Source organism: Tachyglossus aculeatus, chromosome 3 (genome assembly GCF_015852505.1).
Source record: "Tachyglossus aculeatus isolate mTacAcu1 chromosome 3, mTacAcu1.pri, whole genome shotgun sequence".
In the NCBI taxonomy this organism is placed as follows: Eukaryota; Metazoa; Chordata; class Mammalia; order Monotremata; family Tachyglossidae; genus Tachyglossus; species Tachyglossus aculeatus.
The window spans coordinates 23,781,017-23,805,039 of record NC_052068.1 but is presented as its reverse complement, the minus strand read 5'-3'; the positions used below and the strand labels follow the sequence as shown (position 1 = coordinate 23,805,039).

The 24,023-nt window shown below is 43.9% G+C and overlaps 1 protein-coding gene across 4 annotated transcripts in view; it reads right to left on the bottom strand.

Annotated features, from left to right (window-relative positions):
* Positions 1-10,060: 10,060 nt before the first annotated feature.
* CUTC (cutC copper transporter) overlaps positions 10,061-24,023 on the bottom strand; it is a 37,790-nt gene continuing 23,827 nt past the window's right edge. For 3 of the 4 annotated variants that reach the window (XM_038743978.1, XM_038743976.1, XM_038743977.1), the window contains 2 exons: positions 23,106-23,211; positions 10,061-10,551 (listed from right to left, as the gene is read on the bottom strand). In XM_038743978.1, the coding sequence (XP_038599906.1) occupies positions 10,440-10,551; positions 23,106-23,211 (218 nt within the window). In that variant the 3' untranslated portion in view covers positions 10,061-10,439. The remainder of the gene's footprint in view (positions 10,552-23,105; positions 23,212-24,023) is intronic. The other variant, XM_038743979.1, reaches the window with a different exon arrangement.

Sequence of the window (24,023 nt, the reverse complement as noted above, 5' to 3'; positions counted from 1 at the left end):
TTCCGCACAGCCAAAATGGACATCATCATTCTAATCCCAGTTCCATCATTTGTCCACTGTGTGACCTTGGGCAAGTCACTTAACTTCTCTGTGTCTCAGCTGGCTCAGCTGTAAAATGGGGATTAAGACTGTGAGCCCTATGTGGGGCAGGAACTGCGACCAACCTGATCAGCTTGTATAATAATAATAATAATGGCATTTACTAAGTACTTACTATGCGCAAAGCACTGTTCTAAGTGCTGGGGAGGTTACAAGGTGATCAGGTTGTCCCTTGGGGGCTCACAGTCTTAATCCCCATGTTACAGATGAGTTAACTGAGGCACAGAGAAGTTAAGTGACTTGCCCAAAGTCACACAGCTGACAATTGGCAGAGCTGGGATTTGAACCCATGACCTCTGACTCCAAAGCCCGGGCTCTTTCCACTGAGCCACGCTGCTTCTCTATCTCAGTGTATCTATCTCAGTGCTTAGTACAGTGCTCTGGCACTTAGTAAACACTTAACAAATACCATAATATGTAATACAAACACACAAATATATATGAGAGAGCAAGACAAAGACAGAGAGAGAGAGAGAGAGAGAGAGAGAGAGAGAGAGACAGTCCAAGTTGGAGGTTGACCTGTCCTTAAAGAACTAACATTTAACCCTCACTATGTTGAAAAATAAAAAGATAAGAAAAGAAAAGGTTGTGGGGAATGGGGAAAAATGGCAAAAAGGAAAAAAATGTAGGAGGAAAGAAAAACCATAAAAGTAGGCAAAAATAAAGCAGGAGTTTAAATGGTTTGTTTGTTGCTTTTTTAAGAGTTGTTCTATGTGGATGACTGCACCGTAAAGGCACCTCCCCAAAAATCAATCAATCAATCAATCAGTCGTATTTATTGAGCGCTTACTGTGTGCAGAGCACTGTACTAAGCACTTGGGAAGTCCAAGTTGGCAACATCTAGAGACGGTCCCTACCCAACAGTGGGTTCACAGTCTAGAAGGGGGAGACAGAGAACAAAACAAATTAACAAAATAAAATAAATAGAATAGATATGTACAAGTAAAATAGAGTAGTAAATACGTACAAACATATATACGTATATACAGGTGCTATGGGGAAGGGAAGGAGGTAAGGCGCGGGGGGATGGAGGGGGGAAGAGGGGGAGAGGACCTACAAAGACCTACAAAAAAGACCTACAAAGGATTGTAAATGACATTGTCAAATTAGCCAGACAAGTTGGACTGAGAAGCCTAAAGATAATTTAAGGGTTAGACTAATCTGTACCAGGAAAACCCTCTGCAAACCAGAAATCTTCATTGGCAATTTGAAGCGAAATGCCATCACAGGATTCTGTCACCTCAGCATCCCACTGGCCAATGATGCACGGTTAGATAAGGAAATAAATTTGAACTAAGGCCACCACGTGCTTTGGAAAGCGCTTAGTACAGTGCTCTGCACATAGTAAGCGCTCAATAAATACGATTGATTGATTGATTGATTGGGAAGTTCAGACTTTGGACCAAACTGATGGAGCTGCCCAAATTTCTCTATAGTTTGGAGACTGAGCTACTCTGCTTCCCCTTTTTCCTCTCCTCCTCCCCATCCCCCCTGCCCTGCCTCCCTCCCCACAGCACTTGTATATATGTTTGTACAGATTTATTACTCTGTTTTACTTGTACATATTTACTATTCTATTGATTTTGTTAATGGTGCGCATCTAGCGTTAATTCTATTTGTTCTGATGACTTTGACACCCATTTCCGTGTTTCGTTTTGTTGTCTGTCTCCCCCTTCTAGACTGTGAGCCTGTTGTTGGTAGGGACCGTCTCTATATGTTGCTGACTTGTACTTCCCAAGCGCTTAGTACAGTGCTCTGCACATAGTAAGCGCTCAATAAATACGATTGAATGAATGAATGACTGGGCACCCTCCCGCCTCCACAGTAGCCCAATCCAATTCTCTGACCCTCGGCATCAACATGATATATGGGTCATTCTCAACATGTAGTGGCAAGACAGGGTGTCATCTCCTAGCACAGCACCTCAATAATAACAATAATAATAATAATGTTGGTATTTGTTAAGCGCTTACTATGTGCCACGCACTGTTCTAAGCGCTGGGGTAGCTACAAGGTAATCAGGTTGTCCCACATGGGGCTCACAGTCTTCATCCCCATTTTACAGATGAGGTCACTGAGACCCAGAGAAGTGAAGTGACTTGCCCAAAGTCACACAGCTGACAAGCGGTGGAGCCGGGATTTGAACCCACGACCTCTGACTCCAAAGCCCACGCTCTTTCCACTGAGCCACGCTGCTTCCCCTGAAGCAGCTTTATCCAAACACTGCTTGTGGGGTAGGTCAATCAATAAATCAATGGCATTTATTGACCACCCTCTGTATGCAGAGCACTGTACTAAGCGCTTGGGAGAGTCCAATACAACAGAGTTGGTAAACATATTCCCCACCCACAAGGAAGAGAAGCAGTGTGGCTCCGTGGAAAGAGCATGGGCTTTGGAGTCAGAGGTCATGGGTTCAAATCCCCACTCCGCCAATTGTCTTTTTCAATCGTATTTATTGAGCACTTACTGTGTGCAGAGCACTGTACTAAGCGCTTGGGAAGTACAAGTTGGCAACATATAGAGATGGTCCCTACCCAACAACGGGCTCACAGTTTAAATGGGGGAGGCAGACAACAAAACAAAACATGGAGACAGGTGTCAAAATTATTAGAATAAATAGAATTATAGCTATATGCACATCATTAACAAAATAGAATAGTAAATATGTACAAGTAAATAAATAATAATAATAATAATAATGGCATTTGTTAAGCGCTGACTATGTGCAAAGCACTGTTCTAAGCGCTGGGGAGGATACAAGGTCTAAGCGCTGGGGAGGTTACAAGGTGACCAGGTTGTCCCACAAGGGGCTTACAGTCTTCATCCCCATTTTACAGATGAGGGAACTGAGGCCCAGAGAAGTGAAATGACTTGCCCAAAGTCACACAGCTGACTAGTGGCGGAGCCAGGATTTGAACCCATGACCTCTGACTCCAAAGCCCATGCTCTTTCCACTGAGTCATGCTGCTTCTTGTTAAAATACTCTAATTACTCTGAGTAATAAATCAGCTGGGTGACTTTGGGCAAGTCACTTAACTTCTGTGTGCCTCAGTTATCTCATCTGTAAAATGGGGATTAAGACTGTGAGCCCCCCCCGTGGGACAACCGGATCACCTTGTAACCTCCCCAGCACATGTAAGCACTTAATAAATATCATCAAAAAAAGAGGAGCTTACAGTCTAGAGGGGGAGACGGACAGCAAAATAAATTATTGATATCAGCATGGCTCAGTGGAAAGAGCCCAGGCTTTGGAGTCAGAGGTCATGGGTTCAAATCCTGGCTCCACCAACTGTCAGCTGTGTGACTTTGGGCAAGTCACTTCACTTCTCTGGGCCTCAGTTCGCTCATCTGTAAAATGGGGATTAAAACTGTGAGCCCCCCGTGGGACAACCTGATCACCTTGTAACCTCCCCAGCGCTTAGAACAGTGCTTTGCACATAGTAAGCGCTTAACAAATACCATTGTTATTATTATATTTATGTAAGTACTGTGCGGATGAAGGTGGGGTGACTGTGAGCCCACTGTTGGGTAGGGACTGTCTCTATATCATCATCATCATCAATCGTATTTATTGAGCGCTTACTGTGTGCAGAGCACTGTACTAAGCGCTTGGGAAGTACAAGTTGGCAACATATAGAGACAGTCCCTACCCAACAGGGGGCTCACAGTCTAAAAGGGGGAGACAGAGAACAAAAACAAACATACTAACAAAATAAAATAAATATATGTTGCCAACTTGTACTTCCCAAGCGCTTAGTAGAGTGCTCTACACACAGTAAGCGCTCAATAAATACGATTGATTGATTGATTGAATATCAAGTGCCGATTCAAGTGCGTAGGTGACACAGAAGGGAAAGGGAGCAGGGGGGAGGAGGGTTTAATCAGGGAAGGACTCCCGGAGGAGATGAAATTTGAATAAGCCTTTGAAGGTGAGTAGAGTGGTGGTTTGTCTTACATAATAATAATAATGATAGCATTTATTAAGCTCTTACTATGTGCAAAGCACTGTTCTAAGCGCTGGGGAGGTAACAAGGTGATTGGGTTGTCCCACGGGGAGCTCACAGTCTTAATCCCATTTTACAGATGAGGGAACTGGGGCACAGAGAAGTGAAGTGACTTGCCCAAAGTCACACAGCTGACAATTGGCGGAGCCGGGATTTGAACCCATGACCTCTGACTCCAAAGCCCGGGCTCTTTTCCACTGAGCCACGCTGCTTCTTACATGGAGGGGGAGGGAGTTTCAGGCGAGAGGGAGGAGATTAGCGAGGAAGTTAATGGTGAGATGGACGAGACCTTAGGGACAGTGAGGAAGTTGGTGTTGGAGGAGCAGAGTGCAGGTTGAGTTGTAGCAAAAAATCAGGGAGATAAGGTAGGAGGAGGTGAGCTGATTAAGGCTTCAAAGCTGATGGCGACGAGTTGCACGCAGCAGTGAATGAGCAACCGCTGGAGGTTCTTAAGTAGTGGGAAGATGTGAACTGAACACTTTTTCAGAAAAATCATCTGGGCACCAGAGAGAAGAAGGACCTAGAATATGGGAAGGCAGGAGGCAGGGAGGTAAGCAAGGAGGCCGATGCAATCGTCAAGACAAGATACTTTTCATTCATTCCTTCAATCGTATTTATTGAGCGCTTACTGGGTGCAGAGCACTGTACTAAGCGCTTGGGCCACATATAGAGATGGTCCCTACCTAACAACGGGCTCACAGTCTAGAAGGGAAACAGGTTGCCCCACAGGGGGCTCACAGTCTTCGTCCCCATTTTACAGATAAGGTAACTGAGGCACAGAGAAGTTAAGTGACTTGCCCAAAGTCACCCAGCTGACAATTGGCAGAGGCGGGATTTGAACCCACGACCTCTGACTCCAAAGCCCATGCTCTTTCCAGTGAGCCACCTTTAGCTCTGACAATGTGCAGAGCACTGCACTAAGCGCTTGGGAGAGTACAATATCACAGAGTTTGTAGATATGTTCCCTGCCCACAATGAGCTTTCAGTCTAGAGGAGGAGAAGTGCTTGTTTCAGTGTAGTCAATCAATCAATCAATCGTATTTATTGAGCGCTTACTGTGTGCAGAGCACTGTACTAAGCGCTTGGGAAGTACAAGCTGGCAACACATAGAGACAGTCCCTACCCAACAGCGGGCTCACAGTCTAAAAGGGGGGAGACAGACAACAAAACCAAACACTAACAAAACAAAATGAATAGATATGTACAAGTAAAATAGAGTAATAAATATGTACAAACATACATACATATATACAGGTGCTGTGGGGAAGGGAAGGAGGTATGATGTGGGGGATGGAGAGGGGGATGAGGGGGAGAGGAAGGAAGGGGCTCAGGAAGGAAGGAAGGAAGGAAGTGTAGTAGTAGTTTGGTTGGAAAGAATGGATTTTACTGACCTTGTGAAGACATAATTGAAGATACCACCAAGGTTATGGGCTTGTGAGATCGGGAGGATGGTGGTGCTGTCTACAGTTATAGGAAGACAAAAGGAGGATAGGGGTTGGGCGGGAAGACGAGGAGGGCTGTTGTGAACGTCCTAAGTTTGGGTGTCGGTGGAACATCCAAGTAGAGATGGCCCGGGGGCAGGAGGAAATGGGAAACTGCAGAGAAGGAGAGAGGTCAGGGCTGAAGAGGTGGACTTGGGAATCATCCGCACAGAGAAGGTAATTGAAGCTGTGGGAGCAAATGAGTTCTCCAAGGGAGTGGATTTAGATGGAGACTAAATTTAGATGGAGACAGATGCAGAACTGTGCCTTGAGGAATTCTCAGTCAGAGGATGGGAGGAAGAGGAGGTGTCTGTGAAAGAGACTGAGAAGGAGTGTCAGAGATTGAAGGAGAACCAGGAGAGGTCAGTGTCAGCGAAGCCAAGGTTACATATTACAGTGCTCTGCACACATTAAGCGCTCAATAAATACGATTGAATGAATGAATAATGTTTCCAGGAGAACTAACTGGTGCATAATCACCTTATAAACTGGAAGGGGTCAAAAGGGTGAGCTACAGGGGTGTTGACAAAAAACTAACAGGGCCAGAGAAAACATTTTAAAGCAGTCTCCAACAACGTGGCAGTGCAGTTGAAAACTGGGAGACAACTACAGAGTTCAGCTTTACACACTACACCAAGATTCAAACGGATTCTTTGGTGGAAGCTTTGAGGTTTGCAAAAGAGAGGCAAAAGTGAAATTGCACCAAGTGTTGTAAACAACAGCACGGAAGATGCGGAAAGGCGGTCAGGACTGCAGAAACCACATTAGCCTTTTTAATTTGACTTGCCCTGATACTTACCTTTTCCTGTCGGTGGCAGCCCACTGTTGGGTAGGGACTGTCTCTATATGTTGCCAACTTGTACTTCCCAAGCGCTTAGTACAGTGCTCTGCACACAGTAAGTGCTCAATAAATATGATTGATTGATAAATTCTGAGGGAGCCAGAGTGACTACAGCTTGCCAGGACTGAAAGAAATGGTTTGTGAACCAACGTGTGGCAACAAGCTCAGAGAACAAGTTTTCCTTAATGGAGGGGTTTAGAGGGATGTTATCTCCATGTTAAAGAACTGGGTGCTCTATATTGAGGCACTTATATCTCTATCTCCATATATATGTATATTTACCTGCACACACATCCAAAACACTTTCTTTAAAACAGCGTCTGGTTAATAGGGAGTGAATGTACGGAGTCACTGAAGAAAGTGGTAGATGGGAGATTCGAGTTAACTAATGAAAGTGTAGGTTTTTCCTGAATTTTAGTCATTCATTAATCCTCAAGATATTTGTATTTTAGTTTTATCCCTTTTTGGAAGCCCAGTTCTATTCCCTAGAAGTCTGAACCCTTGGAGAACTCATTCACTCCCATGGCTTCAATTACCTCCTCTATGTGGATGATACCCAAATCTATATCTCCAGCCTTGATCTCTCTCCGTACAGTGTCACATTTCCTTCTTCTTTCAAGACATCTCTACTTGGGTGTCCTCCTGTCACCTCAAGCTTAACATCTCCAAAACAGAATTCCTTATTTTCCCCACCCAAACCTCGTCCTCCCCATAACTTTCCCATCACTGTAGATTGGCACCACCATCCTTCCCGTCTCACTAGCCCACAACCTTGGCGTCACCCTTGACTCCTCTCATTCAACTCTAATTCTCCTCTCCTCTCCTCTATTTTATTTGTACATATTTATTCTATTTATTTTATTTTGTTAATATGTTTTGTTTTGTTGTCTGTCTCCCCCTTCTAGACTGTGAGCCCGCTGTTGGGTAGGGACCGGCTCTGTATGTTGCCAATTTGTACTTCCCAAGCGTTTAGTGCAGTGCTCTGCACACAGTAAGTGCTCAATAAATATGATTGAATGAATGAATTTGAGAGGCAGCATGGCACAGCGGAAAGAGTGGCTTAGGAGTCAGAGGTCATGGGTTCTAACCCTGGCCCCACCACTCAGCTGTGTGACCCTGGGCAAGCCACTTGCCTTCTCTGGGCCCAGTTCCCTCATTTGTAAAATGGGGATTAAGACTGTGAGCCCCATGTGGGACAACCTGTTTACCTTGGATCTACCCCAGAGCTTAGAACAGTGCTTGGCACATAATAAACGCTTAACAAATACCATAATATTATAAAATATTACATATTCAATCCATCTCTAAATCCTCAAATCGATCTTCACAACGTTGCTAAAATCCGCCCTTTCCTCTCCATCCAAACGGCTACCACATTAATCTATCACCTTATCACTACCTGATTACTCTATCAGACTCCTTGCTGACCTCCCAGACTCCTGTCTCTCTCCACTCCAGTCCATGCTTCACTCTGCTGTCCGGATCATTTTTCCACAACAGTGTTCAGGACATGTTTCCCCACTCTTCAAGAAACTCCAGCGGTTCCCATCCACCTCCCCAACAAACAGGAACTCCAAACCATCGGCTTTAAAGCACTCAACGTCCTTGGTCCCTCCTACCTCACCTTGCCATTTTCCTACAACCCAGCCCGCACGCACACTTTGCTCACTGCACTTCGATCTCGTCTATTTTTCCGCCAATCTTTCGTCCACGTCCTGCCTCTGACCTGGAATGACCTCCCTTCTCATATCCGACAATTACTCTCCCCCATTTCCCAGTCTTTTTGAAGGCACATCTCCTCCAAGAGACCTTCCTTGATGATTCCCTCCTTTCCTCTTCTCCCACTCCCTTCTGCATCACCTTGACCTGTTTCCTTTATTCATCCCATCAATCAATAAATTGCATTTGAGCGCTTACTGTGTGCAGAGCACTGTACTAAGCGCTTGGGAAGTACAAGTTGGCAACATATAGAGACAGTCCCTACCCAACAATGGGCTCACAGTTTATTCATCCCCCCCGGCCCGAGATCCACAGCACTTATATACATATCCACCGCTCAGAACAGTGCTTTGCACACAGTTGCGTTTAATAAATGCCATCATCATCATATCTGTAATTTATTTAGAGAAGCAGCGTGGCTAGAGAAGCAGCGTGGCTCAGTGGAAAGAGCTCGGGCTGGGGAGCCGGAGGTCATGGGTTCTAATCCCGGCTCCGCCACTTGTCAGCCGTGTGACCTTGGGCAAATCACTTCACTTCTCTGGGCCTCAGTTCCCTCATCTGTAAAATGGGGATGAAGACTGTGAGCCCCACGTGGGACAACCTGACTACCTCGTATCTACCCCAGCGCTTAGAACTGTGCTTGGCACATAGTAAGCGCTTTACAAATACCAACATTACTATTATTTATTTAATGTCCATTTCCCCCTCTAGGCTGTAAGTTTGTTGTGGGCAGGGAATGTGCCAGATAATTGTTATATTGTACTCTCCCAAGCACTTAGTAGAGTGCTCTGCACACAGTAAGTGCTCAATAAATACGACTGACTGACTGACTCGGTGGCCGGGTCTGATCAAAGATCCTGAGTTCCCCTACTCTCCCCCTCTCCCAACAAAAAACAAAACCCACCAGATATATACAGTTCTTCTCTTGAAGAACAATGGAGTTTTCTACGTTTAGTATAGCGTAAGTTTACTGTAAATATTTAACTATAAAGAGTATAAGTAGAGAATGACTCATGAAAAATGCGCTGGTTCATCCAAATCAAAATAATGAGGTTAGCTCAATTTAATAAATGATGACACAACCACTAAAACCATGTCAAAGTTCAATATTTCCAGATAACTGGGGAGCCATATCTTTTACCTGTTAATTATTAGAGACTGTTTTCCAGTCCAAGTTCCTTTCGTTCTGCTCTGCGTTCTGAAACGGGTATTGGAATCGGCCACCATCTTTATCTGCCACTAGATCTCGTAATGGGACCCTCCAAATAAGCCCTAAAAATAAAAAGCCGTTAAACACGTCACAGCTCTCAAAAATACCCACGTCACGAAGAAGAGAAACGATTCCCCTCAATTCCTGTCAGATAAGGCGCTTTGCCCAGAGTAGGACAGTCAATACAGCACTTAGAACAGTGCTTTGCACATAGTAAGCGCTTAATAAATGCCATCATTATCGGGGAAGAGAAGCAGCGTGGCTTGGTGGAAAGAGCCCGGGCTTTGGAGTCAGCGGTCGTGGGTTCGAGTCCCGGCTCCACCACAAGTCTGCTGTGTGACCTTGGGCAAGTCGCTTCACTTCTCTGAGCCTCAGTTACCTCATCTGTAAAAATGGGGATTAAGACTGTGAGCCCCACGTGGGACAACTTGATCACACTGTATCCCCCCCAGCGCTTAGAACAGCGCTTTGCACATAGTAAGCGCTTAACAGATGCCATGATTATTATTATTATTACACTGGCTATGAAGAAGGGCGATGACTTTAATAAGTGGAAAGCCCACCGAGGTTGGTATCTCCTAAAAACATTCCTAATGGACAAAGGATTTAATCAAGAATGGCACGCTCTACATTCTGGGCTCAAGTCAACTTTTTAGTAACTGAACGGAACCACGGCACTCGTCTTTTTGATAACCGGACAAAAATCGACACGGCAAGGAAACGATTTATTTTACAAGTGGAAATTAAAATGGGCCGTTACAGTTGCGTTTCGCGATCGGGCCGAGCCTCTTGCTTCGCCCTTGCTTATCCCGACACCGCAGGCACCGAGCAGAGGACGGAAAGGCCGCTGGCTGGATTTAGCCACGACGGTGGGGACGGCTTTCCAAAGCCCGGTGGGATTACCCCGGAGACTCTCTCGCACTTCAGACGGCTGCTTTCCCGATCGCGGTGAGATTTACACCGCAACCCACTGTCCGCCCAAAGAGGAAGGTTTCGGCTGGATCTGCCACAGGGAAGCCGAGTCATCCTGATCCTTCCCCATCTCCCTCCGCGTTGACTCCTTCTCCCAGGGAAGTTTCGTCCGCTTACAGGATGTTCTTTGCAATAGCGTTCAGGGCCCGCACTTTGGCCACATCGGTTACCTTTAACGAATATTCTGAGTGGGAGAGTGCGGCTCCCATGGCGACACAGGTGTTTCTGGAAAAATAAATCATAAACGGATCGATTAGGCTCTAAATCTGACAGGACTGTGGGCGGTTGTGAGCAGCTCCCCTATCCATTCATTCATTCAATCGTATTTATTGAGCGCTTACTGTGTGCAGTGCACTGTACTGAGCACAGGGAAGTACAAGTTGGCAACGTATAGGGACGGTCCCTACCCAACAACGGGCTCACAGTCTAGAAGGGGGAGACGGACAACAAAACAAAACATGTGGACAGGTGGCAAGTCATCAGAATAGATATAAAGCTAGATCAATCAATCAATCAATCGTATTTATTGAGCGCTTACTGTGTGCAGAGCACTGGACTAAGCACTTGGGAAGTACAAGTTGGCGACATATAGAGACGGTCCCTACCCAACAACGGGCTCACAGTCTAGAAGGGGGAGACAGGCAACAAAACAAAACATGTGGACGGGTGTCAAGTCATCAGAACAAATAGAATTACAGCTAAATTCATTCAATCGTACTTATTGAGCGCTTACTGTGTGCAGAGCACTGTACTAAGTGCTTGGGAAGTACAAGTTGGCAACATATAGAGACAGTCCCTACCCAACAGTGGGCTCACAGTCTAGATGAACAGCATCAACAAAATAAATAGAATAGTAAATACGTACAAGTAAAATAAATAGAGTAATAAATCTGTACAAATAGCACCCTTTTACAGGCAGACAGGTTAGTTAGTTGTGGTGTTTATTAAGCACTTACTAAGTGCCAAGCACTGTGCTGAGTACTGAGGTAGATACAAAATGATCTGATCAGCCAGTCTCAGTCCCATGTGGAGCTCCCGATCTAAAAAGTCGGGAGAATTCATCTATCATCATCAATCATCATCAATCGTATTTATTGAGCGCTTACTATGTGCAGAGCACTGTACTAAGCGCTTGGGAAGTACAAATTGGCAACATATAGAGACAGTCCCTACCCAACAGTGGGCTCACAGTCTGAAAGGGGGAGACAGAGAACAAAACCAAACATACTAACAAAATAAAATAAATAGAATAGATATGTACAAATAAAATAAATAGAGTAATAAATATGTACAAACATATATACATATATACAGGTGCTGTGGGGAAGGGAAGGAGGTAAGATGGGGGGGATGGAGAGGGGAACGAGGGGGAGAGGAAGGAAGGGGCTCAGTCTGGGAAGGCCTCCTGGAGGAGGTGAGCTCTCAGCAGGGCCTAAAGGATCAGCTAGGATTCATCTAGAGGATGAATGTCTGCTAATTCGGTTGTATTGTACTCGCCCTACCGCCTAATACGTGCTCTGCAATCAATCAATCAATCAATCGTATTTATTAAGCGCTTACTGTGTGCAGAGCACTGTACTAAGCGCTTGGGAAGTACAAGTCGGCAACATATAGAGACAGTCCCTACCCAACCGTGGGCTCACAGTCTAAAAGGGGGAGACAGAGAACAAAACCAAACATACTAACAAAATAAAATGAATAGAATAGATATGTACAAGTAAAATAAATAAATAAATAAATAGAGTAATAAATATGTACAAACATATATACATATATCCAGGTGCAGTGGGGAAGGGAAGGAGGTAAGATGGGGGGATGGAGAGGGGGACGAGGGGGAGAGGAAGGAAGGGGCTCAGTCTGGGAAGGCCTCCTGCAGGAGGTGAGCTCTCTGCATGTAGTAAGCATTCAATAAACACATTTAGCATTGAGCTAAATGCATTTAGCTTTAATCGCATGTGCATTTAGCTTTAATTCTATTTGTTCTGATGATTTGACACCTGTCCACAAGTTTTGTTTTGTCGTCTGTCTCTCCCTTCTAGACCGTGAACCCGTCGTTGGGTAGGGACCGTCTCTACATGCTGCCGACTTGTACTTCCCAAGCGCTTAGTACAGTGCTCCGCACACAGTAAGCGCTCAATAAATACGATTGAATGAATGAATAAATGCCACCGATCGATCGATAGAGGACTGAAATGAGCCCTTCGTTTGGAGGTCCTGAGAATGGGGAGCTGGCTGGATGACTGTGAGCCCACTGTTGGGTCTCTATATGTGGCCAACTTGTACTTCCCAAGCGCTTAGTCCAGTGCTCTGCACATAGTAAGCGCTCAATAAATACGATTGATTGATTGATTGATTGATGAGATGACTGGGGTAATCGGAAGGGAAGCTCTGAAAAAGCTTTTCATCAATCAAAAGCATTTAGTGGGCGACTACCGTGTGCGGAGCACACAAAAATAATAATTGTGATTTTGAAGTGTAACTGTGTGCCAGGTGCTGTACTAAGTGCTGGGGCAGATACGAGATAATCAGGTGAGCACAGTCCCTGTCCCATGGAGGGCTCGCAGTGGAAAGAGCCTGGGCTTGGGAGTCAGAGGTCATGGGTTCAAATCCCGGCTCTGCCCCTTGTCAGCTGTGTGACTCTGGGCAAGTCACTTCACTTCCCTGTGCCTCAGTTACCTCATCTGTAAAATGGGGTTTAAGATTGTGAGTCCCACATGGGACAACCTGATCGCCTTGAATCCTCCCCAGCGCTTAGGACAGTGCTTTGCACATAGTAAGCGCTTAACAAATACCAAAATTATTATTATTTTATTATTAAGTAGGAGGGAGAACAGATCTTGAAACCCCCATTTTATTTAGATAAGGAAACTGAACTATTGGGAAGTTAAGTGATGGGGGTAAGATCACACAACAGGCAAGAAGTGGCGGAGTGAGTCACTCAGGCCTGTGTTCTTTCCGCTAGCCCATGCTAATTCTCTCACCATATTATCTTCATCCAAGAGATTGGCCCCAAATCATCATCATCATCATCAATCGTATTTATTGAGCGCTTACTATATGCAGAGCACTGTACTAAGCACTTGGGAAGTACAAATTGGCAACATATAGAGACAGTCCCTACCCAACGGTGGGCTCACAGTCTAAAAGGGGGAGACAGGGAACAAAACCACACATACTAACAAAATAAAATAAATAGAATAGATATGTACAAATAAAATATAAATAAATAAATAGAGTAAAAAATATGTACAAACATATATCCATATATACAGGTGCTGTGGGGAAGGGAAGGAGGTAAGATGGGGGGATGGAGAGGCGGACGAGGGGGAGAGGAAGGTGATCACTGACCCTCTCTCACACGAGATACCTGGATAGCTAATAATAATAATAACAAATACTATAATAAAACAGTGCTCTGCACCCAGTAAGCACTCAATACAATTGAGTAATAATAATTATTCTTATTGCGGTACTTGTTAAGGGCTTACTATATGCCAAGCTCTGTTCTCAGTTCCCTCATCTGTAAAATGGGGATTAAGACTGTGAGCCCCACGTGGGACAACCTGTTTACCTTGGATCTCCCCCAGGGCTTAGAACAGTGCTTGGCACATAGTAAATGCTTAACAAATACCATAATATTATACATTATTACATACTCAATCCATCGCTAAATCCTCAGTTCGATCTTCACATTGTTGCTAAAATGTGCCCTTTCCTCTCCACCCAAACTGCTACCGCATTAATCTATCACCTTATCACTACCTGATTCCTCTACAGTGCTCTGCACACAGTAAGCGCTCAATAAATACGATTGATTGATTGATTGATTGACTCTTTGCTGACCTCCCAAACTCCTGCCTCTCTCCACTCCAGTCCATGCTTCACTCTGCTGCCGGGATAATTTTTCTACAAAAATGTTCAGGACACGTTTCCCTACTCTTCAAGGAACACTCTACTACAGCAGACATGTAGTAGAGCCAGGATTAGAACCCAGGTCCTTCTACCTCCCAGGTGTGAGGCTCAATGGAAAGAGCCCGGGCTTGGGAGTCACAGGTCGTGGGTTCTAATCCCGCCTTCACCACACGTCTGCTGTGTGACCCTGGGCAAGTCACTTCACTTCTCTGAGCCTCAGTTACCTCATCTGGAAAATGGGGATGAAGACTGTGAGCCCTACGTGGGAAAACCTGATCACCTTGTAACCTCCCCAGCGCTTAGAACAGTGCCTCGCACATAGTAGGCGCTTAACAAATGCCATCATTATTATTATTATTATTATCCACTAGTCCATGCTGCTTCTCCCAGCATTAGTACAGTGCTCTGCACACAGTGAGCGCTCAATAAAGGTGATTGAATGAATGAATGAATGAATTATTCCCTCATCTCATCACCCTTAAGCTCAGTATCAAGTCCAGGAGCACCATGGCCTAATAATAATAATAATGATAATGATGATGACATTTATTAAGCGCTTACTATGTGCAAAGCACTGTTCTAAGCGCTGGGGAGGTTACAAGGAGATCAGGTTGTCCCACGGGGGGCTCACAGTCTTCATCCCCATTTTATAGATGAGGGAACTGAGGCCCAGAGAAGTTCAGTGACTTGCCCAAAGTCACACAGCTGACAATTGGCAGTCGGAATTCGAACCCATGACCCCTGACTCCAAAGCCCGTGCTCTTTCCACTGAGCCATGCTGCTTCTCTAATGGAAAGAGCCCAGGCCTGGGAGCCAGAGGACCTGGGTTCTAATCCCCACTTCTGCACTTTCCTGCTGTATAACCTTGGGCAAGTCACTTCACTTCTCCATACCTCAGCTTCCCCACCTGTAAAATAGGGATTAAGACTGTGAGCTCCTGATTTGCTTGCATCCACCCGATGCTTAGTATAGTGCCTGACACATAGTAAGTGCTTAACAAATACCATAATTATTATTATCACTGAACTTTTCTGTGCCTCAGTTTCCTCAACTGCAAAATGGTGATTCAATACCCATTCTCCCTCCTAACAGACTGTGAGCCCCATGTGGGACAGGGACTGTACCTGGCCTAATTAGCTTGTATCTACCACATTCATTCATTCATTCATTCAATTGTATTTATTGAGCACTTACTGTGTGCAGAGCACTGTACTAAGCGCTTGGGAAGTACAAGTTGGCAACATATAGAGACGGACAGTGGGCTCACAGTCTAGAAGGGGGAGACAGATAACAAAACAAAACATGTGGACAGGTGTCAAGTCATCAGAACAAACAGAATTAAAGCAAAATTCATTCATTCAATCGTATTTATTGAGCGCTTACTGTGTGCAAAGCACTGTACTAAGCACTTGGGAAGTGCAAGTTGGTGACATATAGAGACGGTCCCTACCCAACAACGGGTTCACAGTCTAGAAGGGGGAGACAGACAACAAAACAAAACATGTGGACGGGTGTCCAGTCGTCAGAACAAATAGAATTAAAGCTAAATTCATTCATTCATTCAGTTGTATTTATTGAGCGCTTACTGTGTGCAGAGCACTGGACTAAGCACTTGGGAAGTACAAGTTGGCAACATATAGAGACGGTCCCTACCCAACAAAGGGCTCACAGTCTAGAAGGGGGAGACAGACAACAAAACAAAACACGTGGTCAGGTGTCAATTCATCAGAATAAATAGAAGTAAAGCTAGATGTACATTATTAGCAAAATAAATAGAATAGTAAATATGTACAAATAAAATAAAATAAAATAGTGGTTAGAATAGTGCTTTGACACATAGTAAGCACTATGGCTTAGTGCATTCCCGGCCCACGTCATCCCCCGGGCCTGGAATGCCCTCCCTCTGCCCATCCGCCAAGCTAGCTCTCTTCTTCCCTTCAAGGCCCTCCTGAGAGCTCACCTCCTCCAGGAGGCCTTCCCACACTGAGCCCCTTCCTTCCTCTCCCCCTCGTCCCCCTCTCCATCCCCCCATCTTACCTCCTTCCCTTCCCCACAGCACCTGCATATCTGTATATATGTTTGTACATATTTATTACTCTATTTATTTTACTTGTACATATCTATTCTATTTATTTTATTTTGTTAGTATGTTTGGTTTTGTTCTCTATCTCCCCCTTTTAGACTGTGAGCCCACTGTTGGGTAGGGACTGTCTCTATGTGTTGCCAATTTGTACATCCCAAGCGCTTAGTACGGTGCTCTGCACACAGTAAGTGCTCAATAAATACGATTGATGATGATAGTAAGCGCTTAACAAATGCCATTTTAAAAAAAGGGCAATTCTCTCCGTATCATTTTATTTTCTTCAATCGCCACAAGTTCCACTGCCTTGGCCCAGGAAAGGAGGGCTCTGGGGCAACATAATTACCTTGAACTTCTCTTTTGGCTGATGTGAAGGAGAGGGAGAAGCTGACTATGTGTTTGCACTGGGCTTGTCCCCACATATTTGCTTCCTTGCACAATCTTAAACTGGCACTTCCAAATCAAAACCCTTTCAATCACCCACCATCAGTACAGAATAAGGGTAAATGCACTTTAATTAACAAATGTGTTCAGACCACATAAGAATACAACAGAGTTGACTATCAAGAGAGTGCAGGGATATTCTTCTCCACAGCCTCACACCCCAGTCTTAAACTGGCACTTCCAAATCAAAACCCTTTCAATCACCCACAGTCAGTACAGAATAAGGGTAAATGCACTTTAATTAATAAATGTGTTCAGACCACATAAGAACACAACAGGGTTGACTAGCAAGAGAGTGCAGGGATAGTCTTCTCCACAGCCTCACACCACAATCTTAAACTGGCACTTCCCAATCAAAACCCTTCTAATCACCCACAGTCAGTACAGAATAAGGGTAAATGCACTTTAATTAACAAATGCGTTCAGACCACATAAGAATACAACAGGGTTGACTAGCAAGAGTGTGCAGGGATGATATTCTCCACAGCCTCACACCACAATCTTAAACTGGCACTTCCAAATCAAAACCCTTTTAATCACCCACAGTCAGTACAGAATAAGGGTAAATGCACTTTTATTAACAAATGTGCTCAGACCACATAAGAATACAACAGGGTTGACTATCAAGAGAGTGTAGGGATATTCTTCTCTACAGCCTCACACCACTTTTAGTTCCCCAGAGAAGAATCACCACTGGTTCATTAATCAATCAATCAATCAAATCAATCGTATTTATTGAGTGCTTACTGTGTGCAGAGCAATGTACTAAGCGCTTGGGAAGTCCAAGTTGGCAACATATAGAGACAGTCCCTACCCAATAGTGGGCTCACAGGTTCATGAGGGTGTCTTACTCAATGGCAACTTCCTCTATACATCCTACTATCAAAGATAAGACTCTGCCCACCATAAAGAGCCACGCACGCATTTCACCAAATGGACACTCAATAAATACTACTGATACTGCTAATAATATTTTTTTTGCTTACCCGCAGGGTTTGCTGTCAGGTCACACTGGCTCTGGAACAGAGCCCACCAAATTGTCCATTGGAAAAGCTACCCCATGATATGATCGTTCACGATACAACAAATTTTTGAGGACTATATTATAGATGTACGGTGTCATACACCTGTACTTACTTCATAGGGATCTTGCGGGGATTAATGGATTAATGATTAGAGAATATATGTGGGTTCAAAGCCAGGACACAAGAAAAGCGGCACGGAACAGTATCAAGGTCGGGGCGATATGGAAATGATCCTTCAGGAAAAGGAGGCGGCAAAAAACTACAGCACTACCGCCAGAACGGCCTCCATTCCCTGGACATTCTCCCGACTCTAGGATCCCAGTGCTTAGAACACTGCTTTGCACATAGTAAGTGCTTAAATATTATTATTATTATTATTATTATTATATATAACAGAATGGATAGCTACTGAGGTGGAGGAGGCACGTGTGCACACATACAAACACACAAATACACCCTCTCCCACTCCGCAAGAGACTCTAAAGTGCTCTGCACACAGTAAGCGCTCAATAAATACGACTGATGATGATGATGAAGAGATTCACGCTCCATCAGCTACCCAACAGTGGGCTCACAGGTTCATGAGGGTGTCTTCCTCAATGGCAACTTCCTCTATACGTTCTACTATCAAAGATAAGACTCTGCCCACCATAAAGAGCCACGCATGCATTTCACCAAATGGACACTCAATAAATACTACTGATACTGCTAATAATATATTTTTTTGCTTACCCGCAGGGCTTGCTGTCAGGTCACACTGGCTCTGGAACAGAGCCCACCAAATTGTCCACTGGAAAAGCTACCCCATGATATGATCATTCACGATACAACAAATTTTTGAGGACTATATTATAGAAGTACGGTGGCATACACCTGTACTTACTTCATAGGGATCTTGCGGGGATTAATGGATTAATGATTAGTGAATATATGTGGGTTCAAAGCCAGGACACAAGAAAAGCGGCACGGAACAGTATCAATGTCGGAGCGATAAGGAAATGATCCTTCAGGAAAAGGAGGCGGCAAAAAACTACAGCACTACTGCCAGAACGGCCTCCATTCCCTGGACAGTCTCCCGACTCTAGGATCCCAGTGCTTAGAACACTGCTTTGCACATAGTAAGTGCTTAAATACCATTATTATTATTATTATTATATACAACAGAATGGATAGCTACTGAGGTGGAGGAGGCATGTGTGCACACATACAAACACAAAAATACACCCTCTCCCACTAAGCAAGAGATTCTAAAGTGCTCTGCACACAGTAAGCGCTCAATAAATACGACTGATGATGATGATGAAGAGATTCACGCTCCATCTGAAGATTTAGAGACAACATCCCAAACATCCCCAAGTACCAATCTTCCCCACACAAGAAACCCTGCCACAGATTTCCATGGTGCTTTCCGCCCACCTTCCACAATAATAATAATAATAATAATAATTGGCATTTGTTAAGCGCTTACTATGTGCAAAGCACTGTTCTAAGCGCTGGGGAGGATACAGGGTGATCAGGTTGTCCCACGTGGGGCTCACAGTCTTAATCCCCATTTTACAGATGAGGTCACTGAGGCCCAGAGAAGTTAAGTGACTTGCCCAAGATCACACAGCAGACATGTGGTGGAGTCGGAATTCGAACCCATGACCTCTGACTCCAAAGCCTGGGCTCTTTCCACTGAGCCACAAAAACACCACCTGCTAAAACTTCTCTCGGCTACAGCTTCCTCCTCTCCCTTTCCACCCAGCCCTCAGGTGGATTTCAACTGCTGCACCCCTAACCGGCGACATGCACAGCAGTTTGGGGAAAATAAAAGGAATCTAAGCAAATATCTTTTACTTCCTGAGGGGCTGTAGCGTTCATTCATTCATTCAATCGTATTTATTTTATTTTATTATTTATCTTACTTGTACATATCTATTCTATTTATTTTTTGTTAGTATGTTTGGTTTTGTCTCTCCCTTTTGGACTGTGAGCCCACTGTTGGGTAGGGACTGTCTCTATATGTTGCCAATTTGTACTTCCCAAGTGCTTAGTACAGTGCTCTGCACACAGTAAGCGCTCAATAAATACGATTGACGATGATGATGATTTATTGAGCGCTTACTGTGTGCAGAGCACTGGACTAAGCGCTAGCGTTCTCTGATGTCTCTGTAATCCAACAGAGGGGGGGACTTTGTGGACTACATTCCATATCTCAGTTTGTCTTAAAAAGTCTAGCCTGAGTCTAAGGACCTTAAATCCATGGTTTAGCTTCCTCATGCATAATAATGATAATAATGATGGCATTTATTAAGCGCTTACTATGTGCAAAGCACTGTTCTAAGCGCTGGAGAGGATACAAGGTGATCAGGTTGTCCCACGGGGGGCTCACAGTCTTCATCCCCAATTTTACAGATGAGGTAACTGAGGCCCAGAGAAGTTAATAATAATAATAATAATAATAATAACAACAACAACAATAATAATAATAATAATAATAATGGCATTTATTAAGTGCTTACTATGTGCAAAGCACTGTTCTAAGCGCTGGGGAGGATACAAGGTGACCAGGTTGTCCCACGGGGGGCTCACAGTCTTGATCCCCATTTTCCAGATGAGGTAACTGAGGCACAGAGAAGTTAAGTGACTTGCTGAAAGTCACACAGCTGACAGTTGGCGGAGCTGGGATTTGAACCCGTGACCTCTGACTCCAAATCAATCAATCAATCAATCGTATTTATTGAGCGCCTACTGTGTGCAGAGCACTGTACTAAGCGCTTGGGAAGTACAAGTTGGCAACATATAGAGACAGTCCCTACCCAACAGTGGGCTCACAGTCTAGAAGAATAACAATAATGGCATTTGTTAAGCGCTTACTATGTGCGAAGCACTGTTCTAAGCGCTGGGGAGGATACAAGCTGATCAGGTTGTCCCACGAGGGGCTCACAGTCTTAATCCCCAATTTTACAGATGAGGTAACTGAGGCCCAGAGAAGTTAATAAGAATAATAATAATAATAATGGCATTTATTAAGCGCTTACTATGTGCGAAGCACTGTTCTAAGCGCTGGGGAGGATACAAGGTGATCAGGTTGTCCCACGGTGGGCTCACAGTTTTCATCCCCATTTTCCAGATGAGGTAACTGAGGCCCAGAGAAGTGAAGTGACTTGCCCAAAGTCACACAGCTGACAGTTGGCGGAGCCTGGATTTGAACCCATGACCTCTGACTCCAAAGCCCGGGCTCTTTCCACTGAGCCACGCTGCTTCTCCCTCCTGACTACCCTAGGAGTTCACCCAACTAAGCGGATTCCTCGGGGGATGGAGGCCCTGTGGCCTTCCTCTCATCATCAGCCTGAACAGATTTTGGGGCCCGGCCGGAGTCACCCAGGCCAGGGTTAATGGGCAGGGAATCATCATCAATCGTATTTATTGAGCGCTTACTGTGTGCAGAGCACTGTACTAAGCGCTTGGGAAGTACAAATTGGCAACACATAGAGACAGTCCCTACCCAACAGTGGGCTCACAGTCTAAAAGGGGGAGACAAAACCAAACATACTACAAAATAAAACAGAATAGATATGTACAAGTAAAATAAATAAATGAATAGAGTAATAAATATGTACAAACGTATATACATATATACAGGAATAATACCAAATAATACCAAACATACTACAAAATAAAATAGAATAGACATGTACAAGTAAAATAAATAAATAAATAGAGTAATAAATATGTACAAACATATATATATATACAGGGAATAAGCAACGGGGTGACAGAAGAGCCCCATAAACTAGGTCTATTGACTGAAGTCGGGGTCCCTGGGGTGAGCTCGGAGGCAGAACTCCTGGTGCAGGCCTCTACTGATGTTCACTACATCATCATCATCATCATCATCAATCGTATTTATTGAGCCCTTACTGTGTGCAGAGCACTGTACTAAGTGCTTGGGAAGTACAAATTGGCAACGTATAGAGACAGTCCCTACCCAACAGTGGGCTCACAGTCTAAAAGGGGGAGACAAAACCAAACATACTACAAAATAAAATAGAATAGATATGTACAAGTAAAATAAATAAATAAATAAATAGAGCAACAAATCTGTACAAACATATATACATATATACAGGAATAATACCAAATAATACCAAACATACTACAAAATAAAATAGAATAGATATGTACAAGTAAATTAAATAAATAAATAGAGTAATAAATATGTACAAACATATATACATACATACAGGGAATAAGCAACGGGGTGACAGAAGAGCCCCATAAACTAGGTCTATTGACTGAAGTCGGGGTCCCTGGGGTGAGCTCGGAGGCAGAACTCCTGGTGCAGGCCTCTACTGATGTTCACTACATCATCATCATCATCATCAATCGTATTTATTGAGCGCTTACTGTGTGCAGAGCACTGTACTAAGTGCTTGGGAAGTACAAATTGGCAACATATAGAGACAGTCCCTACCCAACAGTGGGCTCACAGTCTAAAAGCGGGAGACAAAACCAACAATACTACAAAATAAAATAGAATAGATATGTACAAGTAAAATAAATAGAGTAATAAATATGTACAAACAAATATATATATATATATATACAGGAATAATACCAAATAATACCAAACATACTACAAAATAAAATAGAATAGATATGTACAAGTAAAATAAATAAATAAATAAATAGAGTAATAAATATGTACAAACATATATACATATATACAGGGAATAAGCAATGGGGTGACAGAAGAGCCCCATAAACTAGGTCTATTGACTGAAGTCGGGGTCCCTGGGGTGAGCTTGGAGGCAGAACTCCTGGTGCAGGCCTCTACTGATGTTCACTACATCTACACGACCCACCGACAGCTGGCTTGCCTTCCAGCACCTGTATATATGTATATATGTTTGTACATATTTATTACTCTATTTATTTATTTTACTTGTACATATCTATTCTATTTATTTCATTTTGTTAGTATCTTTGGTTTTGTTCTCTGTCTCCCCCTTTTAGACTGTGAGCCCACTGTTGGGTAGGGACTGTCTCTAGATGTTGCCAATTTGTACTTCCCAAGCACTTAGTACAGTGCTCTGCACATAGTAAGCGCTCAACAAATACGATTGATGATGATGATGAAGTTTAAGCAAAAAACTACGGGGTTTAAAAACTACCCCTTTCTTTTGAGAAAATCTGTTATTTACCAGGTAGGTTGGTTTACAACCGTCTTATGCCTTGGAAGAGGGGCACAGTGCTGAAATCAACTCTTCCGGTGTGGGAATGTGCCCAAGTTCTCACTCCTCCCCGCAAAATGTTAGAAAGCGGCTTATTACCTGAACTTCATCCCTGAATCTCTGGCAGAGCGGGCAGAGCAGTGGAACTCGGCAGCACCAGAGCCTTCAAGGATTCTCTGCAGATTTCTCTCTGTTATGCCACCTCCTGATAGACAGAATTCATTCCCACCTCAGTGAAGTACAATTCACAAAAGAGTCGCTTGCTCAAAACGGAATCCGATCGTGACTACCGCTGGCTTTGCCATCTTTTCCGCCTGTTTTACATTTAGCTTCTCGCTCCAGTCCCAGGTTCCCAATTTGGAATTTTCCCTGGATTCAAAACAAATTTTCCCAATTGCAGAGGCTAGAACTTTGTTCATCATCCTTGCCCCTCCCATACTTTTCGGAGGCCTGTTATTGCTATTTTACTTGTACATATCTATTCTATTTATTTTCTTTTGTTAGTATGTTTGGTTTTGTCTCCCCCTTTTAGACTGTGAGCCCACTGTTGGGTAGGGACTGACTCTATATGTTGCCAATTTGTACTTCCCAAGCCCTTAGTGCAGTGCTCTGCACACAGTGAGCGCTCAATAAATACGATTGATGATGATGATGATGCTATCACAGCACTACTAATACTTCTTGAGAACTTATAATGTGCATACACAACTGCATGGCACGTGGGGATATATTAAGGATGCTATAAATGGAAAATTTCCCCTCTCCATGAGGATCTCATAGTCTAAGGGAGGGACTGGAGAACAAATTAAGAATCGACTCACAATTAAATATCAAATCAATCCATTAATGGTCTCTATGGAGTGCTTACTGTATGCACAGTACTGTACTAAGTGCTTGGGAGAGTACAATGCAAAGGAGTAGGTGTAGATGTTCCCTGCCCACAAGGAGCTTAAAGATAACATATTAACATTTGAATAAATACCACTCTCCCTTCCAATCCTCAGTCTGAAAACTTTC